The following is an 8,891-nucleotide window of genomic DNA, read 5'->3' as shown; positions in this document are numbered from 1 at the left end:
ACTATAACAAATCAAGAAATTACGAGTCCGCAATATACAAAAAGATGGTGGGGTTTTCGACACGTTGGAAAAGAAAGCACCAATGAGTCGTGGACGTGATGCTAAAGTTCATTTCTTTGTTATTAGATCTTTAAATGGATAGAACAATTACTTAGTAGTTTGTCGTACCTAGCTTTCTTGGGGTTTAAGGCAAAATTCAACGTAATAATGTTATTAACATGTAAAATATTATAAAATAATTGTAGGGAATACAATAAACTTAAGAGTAACAAATATAATAGATATTTATAATATTATTTATATAGCACTAAAATTAGTGAGAGGTGAAACATATAAAAAAAAAAAAATAATTATATAGCAGAAAGGAAAACTATGTCCATATATCTTTATTTTATGGTAATCAAACTATATTAAGCGTAAGTGTACAACTGTAAACTTAGAGAATTGTAAAAAAAAAAACTATATAAAATGCTATAAAATTAAACTATATAAGATGTATATTTAGAAATCTAAAAATCCATAGAGGAAAATTTGATGTATATGTAACAGTAAAATATAATGGCTAAAATCAAAACAAAATTTTAAAATTGGAGGCCTCTAAACTTGTGCTAGAGATGCTGACAAGAAGAAAAAAACTTGTGCTAGAGATGGGGCCTAAAACAATCGCCTTTTTCATAAACTAGTAAGCACGGCTCTGAGTAGTCGTATAAATCGCTTTCATCCGACAGAGTCAACCAATTCCTTGATGATAATACCTTAGCAAGTCTTAGTATTTAAACTAAACCATAATCCGTTTTAATTTTCAACTTTGAGTTTTGATAAGATAATCCGACGGATAGGATTGCACTATTCAATTCTTTAATTAGTGACACAAATCGTCGGAAGAAGAAATAATTCACTTTATTCACTTCTTGTTCTCCACTGTGGACTTATATCATCAACTCGAGCAATATCCATTTTCACAGAATTTATCTCTTTTTCTGTGAATACACGCAAAAGCACCATCAAATTTCGCAAAGAAAACAAAGACTGGAGACTTTTAAGTAGATTTAGATACGACGGGTGACAAAGTATTCACCAATCATTATACGTTAAATAATGAATACGAACAAATAAAAATATGTGAGTCGTCATAATGAGCATACATGCATAGACTTTCCTCCAAACCGATGACGTAGTTTATTTACACTTTTTTTTTTGTATTTCAACTAGGCCAACCTAATAAACTCATTCGTATCCCGTATGTATGACGAGATGCACATAGGACATAGCTGAGATTGCGGATTCAATTGGTGTTAGTACAGTAGTAACAAATAGAAGAAGAAACAAAAACAAGAGTGTGTCCAGTTCTCAACGGTGTTTAGTAGATTTACAAGAAGAAAATACAAAGGTAGAAAAAGAAGAAACAAAAACGAGAGTATGTCCAGTACTCAACGGTGTTTAATAGATTTACAAGAAGAAAATACAAAGGTAGAAAAAGAAGAAATAAAGTAGTATTAAGTTAGGAAGAAAGAGTTACTTTGTAGCTAGTTTCTTAAAAATTAATTGGATATCTCAAATTACAAAATTCAACCTAATAGCTTATCAAATAAGAAATTTTGAAAAACTATCTGATCGATTTCTCAAATTTCAGATATTTAAGCAATTTATTATTTTATTATATTAATTTTCGAAAATTATTGAAAAAATTGCTATATAGATGCTTGTGATTCTATATTAAATAATAGAGAAATGACTTCAAATAACCATAAAATAAGTATTTATTTTCAAAGTAGCATATAATGGCCAAAGTGATTAATTTATCATTCATTAAATTAGTAAATAACAATTATATCCACTTACTACATATTTATAAAAAATTAAAATTGAAAGTTTTTTTTTGTTTTAGAATATAATTTTTGAAATTATTTTTTTAATTTCTCTTTTAGAAAATATTTTTCCACAAGAGTTTAGAAAAATCCTCCTAAATATGTTTGATATCTCATGAATTTGAACTATATGCAAAATTAGGAAAACATTACTAAATATATATAACATATTCCTAAAGTATATGAAAATAGTGATACATATATGTATAATATCTTCATATAATTTAGGAAAACTTACATAAATGTGTACTTAAAAATACATTCTTAAATATACATTTAGGAAGCATTCATAATTATATATTTTTGAATATCTTGCTGAATTTAAATTATATATATTTAAAAATACTTTCTTATATATGTATAACATCTTCCTATAAATTTTTCAAAAAGCATTCATGAATAAGTATAACATATTCCTAAAATTTCAGTAAACCTTTGATAAATAAGTATAGACATATTCCTAAGTCTTTATGAATTTGAGTTATATGTAAATAAATTTATAAAAGAACATTTCCAAATATCTATTGACATATTTCTAAGTTTTAGTTATTTTATATCCATTAACGAATGCTAGTTTTAGTACTTTATCATTAAGTACTTGTTTTGGGATTTGTATATTAAGAAAAACGATCAAAGAGTATATTAACAAGGATTTTACATTAAGAAAAACGATCAAGAAACAGGCCCACTAAAATATTAACAGGCCTAACATGTAAAGAGTGTACAGTATTGGGTTTCATCAGGTCCATGTTAACGTGGGGGGAAATCATATCTGAATCTCTTTCCTTGTATATGAATTTCAACACGATCTAAAACATTTGAGTCATTCATCAAATCATCTCTCTCTCTCTCTCTCTTCTCTTTCTCTCCAATCTCGCAAAACCAGGTACGTCTCCTCCCTACATTTTGGGATTGCATTTATATAGTGATCGTGTTTTTGCGAGATGGTCCAATTCCTTTATGCATCATCGTCTTTGATTGCTTCACATTTGAACTAGTTTGTAAAAATTTGGGGATCGAAGTAGATCTCATTTTGATTCTGAGTAGTGCTGAATTGCGATTCTTGTTTGATGGGCTTTACAGATCTCTGCTTTGACTCTTTCTCTACACTTTTGTCAAAATCATGATTTGATCTTGTTTTAGATTCATGCGATCGTTGACTTTATTGAAAGTTTGCATATTTTTTTTGGATCTTCTTTGTTTGAATCCGATGATCTGTGATGTTCTTTGATTCGAAAAGACAGATCTTATAAACATGGAGTCAACTGGTAATCATGGAGGGATCCAGCAACTGCTTGCTGCTGAACAGGAAGCTCAGCAGATTGTTAATGCTGCTAGGACCGGTAACTCACAACCTCTGTCTGTATTCTCTCATTCTGTCTGAAACGCTTTATGATCTTTGCATCCGATTGGTTTCTACCTTCATTATAGACATGATAATGACTTTGGTTTGACTAGCTTTAGATCGGGAACTTTTTTTTTTTTTTTTTTAGAGATTGGGAACTTATCACTGAAAGAATGTATATGTTTTTGGTTTGTGCAGCAAAAATGGCGAGACTGAAGCAAGCCAAGGAAGAAGCTGAAACAGAGATTGCTGAGCACAAAACCAGTACTGAGCATGGTTTCCAGAGGAAGCTCGAAGAGGTTAGAAAAAATACTCATGGTTAAAAGACATTATAAATGTGATTATTTTCTTTTACACATTATTTGATGAGAAAACTTGTCTGCTGAATAATAAAATAAAAAACAGACCAGTGGAGATTCAGGTGCAAACGTGAAGAGGCTTGAGCAAGAGACCGATGAGAAGATCGAGCAGTTGAAGAACGAAGCTTCCAGGATTTCCAGAGATGTTGTGGACATGCTTCTCAAACATGTCACCACTGTCAACAACTGATGATATATATATACCATCCTCGTACGTCTTTAAGATGGTGTGAATTGTTATTTTGAGTGGATTTATTCATTCGTTTCTTTTACTTGTTTGGTGGATTCCGGGTTTCATTCAACTGTTGCTATTTGATTTTCACTTTCAGCCTTGAGTTGTTGTTGTATTCATCTCTCCAGAAGACTTGACTTTTGTGTTTGTAATATTCAGAATAAAGGGAACCCCATTGGATATTTCGTTTTCATCAAGAATGTTGTAAGAATGAATGTCCGATTCAGAGGGTCGTAACAGTGTTACCATTGCATGTGTTAGCCAAATGAACCGAATATGGTCGATGACGTAGGTGTAGGCATTCAAGAGTGATCCATGATAAAACCAGTTCTACAAGATCCACCGAGGGTGATTAATATTTGTCTAAGCCATTCAAGAGAAACAATTATACTTTATAAGTAAAAACAAGTGAGAAGATACAAAAGAAACTCGGAGAAAGGGGATTACTTTATAAGTAAAAACAATTCCGACGTGTTAGGTTGATGGAGCATGGAATGCTGATTCTAAATGTGCTGGTTTTGGTTGGTTTATACAGGATAAGAAGAATGGCGTGGAGCAGAGAGATGCAGGCTCACGATCTCATGTTGGCTCTACGTTAGCGGCGGAAGCGCTGGCTGTTCGTGGTGCTTTGCAGCAAGCTTCCAGTGCAAGCTTCTCCTCCATCCAAATACGGTCGGACTCGAGTGTCTTCGTATCAGCCCTGCGTACAGGGACGGTTCTGAATGAGATAGCGGGACTTTTTTATGATATTAGTCACCTCTTTCTTCTCTTCTCAACCTTATCTTTTATTTTGATCTCTCGATCAGCAAATGTTATAGCTGATGGCCTTGCCAAAACTGCTCTAGCTTCTATTTGTATTACAAAAAATGTTTGATCTGCTTTTAGAGTAATGAAGAAAAACCGTTGACAAAAAAAAAAGTAAAAACAATTGAGAAGATCTAACGTATTTTATACTTGTAAGAATATTTAAATATATTTATATTTTATGTTGAAAACCTTTATTGGAAATGCTTTGAACCTCTAGGCATTAAACAATGGCCAGTTTCCTACATTATCTTGTGTTTGTGTCCAAGTCCACGTACTAATGAAGTAAAGAAAATCTATATACTTAATTTCATTTTATTTTCCTACAAAATTAATATTAAAAAGTACACGATTTGGAGCTTATAAAAGACCCATCACTACTTTTGCATACTAGTAAGTTGTATCCATTGTATATTTCTTGCATCCTTCGATAAATTTTATTTTGCATAGTCAGATGCTCTCTATCTTTCTCTCTCCATCAACTGTTCTTTTGTTCAAACTCCACCTCTCTCATCAATTCTCTCCATCCAATACATGCATACATACCATCATCGTATCTCTCTAATTTTTATATCAATCTTATCTTCTTACACACTCTCTTATCGATCTCTCCTATTTTCTATCCTGCATACATCCACACATACGAGTTATTCTTGTCAAAAGATCCATATACGATTGCTTTAACTTTTACATGAGATCTAGGGTTTTTTTGTTTTCCTTCAAACCTTGCTGCATATTTTTCAAGATCATGCTTTCCGGCTTGCTAGGGTTCTAGATCCATGGATATATAGCGTACACACATACACGATCTAGTTACTATACCTGTAATTTGTACGGAGAACATCATCTAAAATCACTGTTTGAAATTGATGTTGTAGGAATATAGATAGATAGGGAGCTTCCTTTAGTCCATTCACAGATCATGATATGATCCAATTAGCTTCCGACTCATTCATCCAAATACCGAGTCACCAAGATTTCAACTTAGCCTCGTTAAATGAATGAATGATGTGGTAGACAAATTGGATCATTGATTCTCTCTGATTGGACTGAAGGGAGCTCCCTCCTTTTAGTATTCTAAGATTCTGGTTCAGTCTTGAATTTCCAATCGCTCTTCATTTAAATTATTGTCTTAGAGACATATCTAACCATATGTATATGTCTGGTAAAATAAACATTTGATATCTTGGGTTTCTATGTTTTGGTCTTACATGTAGAAGAATATGACCACGGTGTGGGGATATTCAGATCTGGTATCTCTTACTTTCTTCATAACTCTCTATTGCATAAGGCGATCTTCAATTGCTCCGCTTCAAATAACCATCTTTCTAGGTTAACCATGATTGACTTGATGAACCCTGGAAAAAGTTAGGCTTTCTTTTATCTATTAATCTACTACCATTAATTAACCCAAAAGGTGTTAATCATGTACATGTTTTCTTTTCATTTTTATTTGAGTCTTCCCCTCCTTCTCATAGTTCTGTTCTCTATACAGTACTTTGGGAATTGGCGGTTGCAAATTGCAATTTACAAGTAGGGCTTTGTCGATTATTTAGATGGCTAGGGTTTAGTATTAACATTTTACCAAGAAAAAAAAACAGAAAATGAGTAAGCTTGACGACAAACTTAGTTGCTTTGTTTTCTCTTGGGGCTTGAAGAGTTAATACTGCAGCAACAAGTTCCCACAATTTTTATTCTTTTACACTTCCCAATTATGTCCCTCTCTATCAGTGACATTCTTTACTCGTTTTATAATTTTGGAAATTAAAATGTTGGGGCATCGGTTTTTGCTTTTCTAGCCTTGGGAAGTTAAAATGGCCTTTAGTCTCCATTGCGAAATTCATGTGTACATATTTTTTGTTATTTATTTTTTAACTAACACTAATAAATTATTGGAAAATGCACTGAGAACTAGAGGTTCTAAGAGCATCTCCAATCTAAAACACCATTTTTTTTTCCAAAATAGAGTAAAAGTGATTATGGAGTAAAAATATTTCAATCCCACTTCATTTCTCACTCCATAATGGATTGATGAACAAAAAAAATAATAGATTACTCCATTTATGGAGTAAATTCTATTATGGAGTGAGAAATGGAGTGGGGTTGGAGCATTTTCTACTCTAAACTCACTTTTACTCTATTTTAAAGGAAAAAATGGAGTTGGGTTGGAGATGTCCTAAGAACATCTTTAATCACATTATATTTTTCGCTATAAGTAGAGTTTAAAGTGAAAATATTTCGATGGTTATCTATTTTTACTCTATAGAGTAAAAATAGATTTACTTTATATATATATATAGAATAATTTTTTTTGTTCATCAGTCTATTTTCTATTTAAAAATATAGTATCATTGAAATATATTACAATTCTATTATAAAATTACTCTATTTTAGAGTAAAAAATAGAGTGAATAATTAGAGACGGTCTAAAGACATTTTACAATTTTATTTCATATTTTATTTAAAATAAAATGAGAAATGGACTAATGAATAAAAAAAATTAATCTATTTATAAAATAATATTTTTATTCTTTTTGGTTCATAATTCTGTTTTAACTACATTTTATAGTTAAATACGGAATGGATTTTTTTTGCTAAAATAATACGGAATGGAGTTGGAAATGGTATAATTGAAACCATATCAATGGAATCACTTAACGGAATTGTATCGACGGCGTTTTCCTTTATCAAATTGTATTCGCAATTATTATTGAGAATTGTTTTCCCTATCGTCACATGTTTGCATTGATGTCTACGTATCGATGTTGGTCTGAGTTTTCTGTCACACACTTCACTTCTTTTTTTTCCTTTTTTTTTAGAACTGACTTCACTTCTTTTTCTCTCCTTTTTGTTTGAACAGCAGTTTCTAATATAAATTATAACACCGAGTTTTTTTCTTTTTGCGAGGCATGCACTATCCGATTCCGATCTTGTCTTTTGAATGATATATTGTCTAACACTACCTTTTAATGTTTTATTATACCTCTGTACAATTTTTCTTCGTTTTCATCCCTTTACTACGTTTTCTTCATTCATCTTTTCTTGGTTTTTTCCCCCATTGGAAAATAGACTTATTTAAACACATTGTTTGCCCCTTCTTTTTTCTTCTGCAACTGAAAACGTCATCAAATTCGTAGGAGGAAAGTTCGATAAACATCAAAAACAATCTTAGTAATAAAAAGGAAATATACGTTAGAGCTTTTAACCAAGTAAAAGAAGGAAACAGAAAGTTCGTTAATATTTACTTTTCTATGTTATTTTATTGGTTTAGCACTTTTCTACGTTTTGTCATTGTCTCTTCTCATTGTGTTCCTTCTTAATAAAGAAAAGTGTAGCTAACTCTTATGGAGACTATTTCAAATGAGTAAAGATCCAGGAGATTAGGTTTACAGGAAAAAAACTTTATATAAGGACTTTAATAAATGTTGATAAATCAATAATTAAAATAAATCATGAGTACAAAATTGTACATACCATACATGGTGTTGTTTTTATATTTTCTTAATCTTATATTTCTAGTCTTTCGTCTCATTTTATAAGATCTTTTTATAAGAACACAAAAATGTATATATTATCCTTTGCAGAATAACTGTTATTTGATAATTAAATATTTTTGCCAAAAATACTACAGAGTATTAATAGCCACATTATATTAACTAAACATAGTTTTGCATTAAAACTTCAGAACAAAATGAAACAAATAAAATTTGTAAAACATCTTATATAATACTAGGATAGAGAGAATGTTATTTTGTATTGATAATTGAATTTGAATAGATATAGATTCATAATGATGTATTCAAGATATCATAATTAGATAGTTTAAAAAAAATGATTACTCCCTCCATTTCACAAAGTTACATATTTTAGAGAACAAAATTGTTTTAAAATTATCTATTTTTATATTGTCAATACATATTTCTTTAACTAATTGTAAACTTCAAAAAGAATAATTGCATTTATTGGATTTTTATTGGCTTAAAATTATGAAAAAAATAATCATAAAATTTATGCAAATTTAATGTATTTTATTAAAATGTGTGAAAAGTCTAGAATACTTAATATTTCTAAACATAGGGAGTATGATAAAACAAAATAAAGGAAGAACACTTAGATTTTTTCCTCTTTTCCATTTCTAATATTTTGTGATGATCTGCGACAAAGTCTGCTCTTCTCTCATGTGGATTTGAAGGAAAATAGTACAGTCTGAGCCAGCTACATCGAAAACCAATCCAATTATCTCCAGCTGAAACATTGAATTATACCATTCTTTTTAGATTAAT

At 30.6% G+C, this 8,891-nt stretch overlaps 1 protein-coding gene across 2 annotated transcripts; it reads left to right on the top strand.

Moving 5' to 3' along the window:
• Nucleotides 1–2,622: 2,622 nt before the first annotated feature.
• LOC108831314 (V-type proton ATPase subunit G2) lies at nt 2,623–3,986 on the top strand. Of its 2 annotated transcripts, none has more exons than XM_018604870.2 (4): nt 2,623–2,754; nt 3,113–3,211; nt 3,412–3,512; nt 3,619–3,986. In XM_018604870.2, the coding sequence occupies exons 2-4, from the start codon at nt 3,124–3,126 to the stop codon at nt 3,760–3,762; spliced, it is 333 nt and encodes a 110-aa protein (XP_018460372.1). In that variant the 5' UTR covers nt 2,623–2,754; nt 3,113–3,123; the 3' UTR covers nt 3,763–3,986. The 2 variants fall into 2 exon arrangements, with proteins under 2 accessions (XP_018460372.1, XP_018460373.1); XM_018604871.2 differs by having other exon boundaries at nt 2,652–2,754; nt 3,109–3,211.
• The last annotated feature ends 4,905 nt before the right edge of the window (nt 3,987–8,891 follow it).

This window comes from Raphanus sativus, chromosome 4, assembly GCF_000801105.2.
Source record: "Raphanus sativus cultivar WK10039 chromosome 4, ASM80110v3, whole genome shotgun sequence".
Taxonomy (NCBI): Eukaryota; Viridiplantae; Streptophyta; class Magnoliopsida; order Brassicales; family Brassicaceae; genus Raphanus; species Raphanus sativus.
Note: the sequence above shows the minus strand (reverse complement) of the source record. Positions and strands in the feature narration are given on the sequence as shown.

Bases quoted from the DNA above. Each gene is read 5' to 3' on its own strand.
- LOC108831314 (XM_018604870.2), top strand. From the start codon at position 3,124: ATGGAGTCAACTGGTAATCATGGAGGGATCCAGCAACTGCTTGCTGCT. The intron at 3,212-3,411 runs GTAACTCACAAC...TGGTTTGTGCAG, and splicing joins TGTTAATGCTGCTAGGACCG to CAAAAATGGCGAGACTGAAG. The intron at 3,513-3,618 runs GTTAGAAAAAAT...AATAAAAAACAG, and splicing joins TCCAGAGGAAGCTCGAAGAG to ACCAGTGGAGATTCAGGTGC.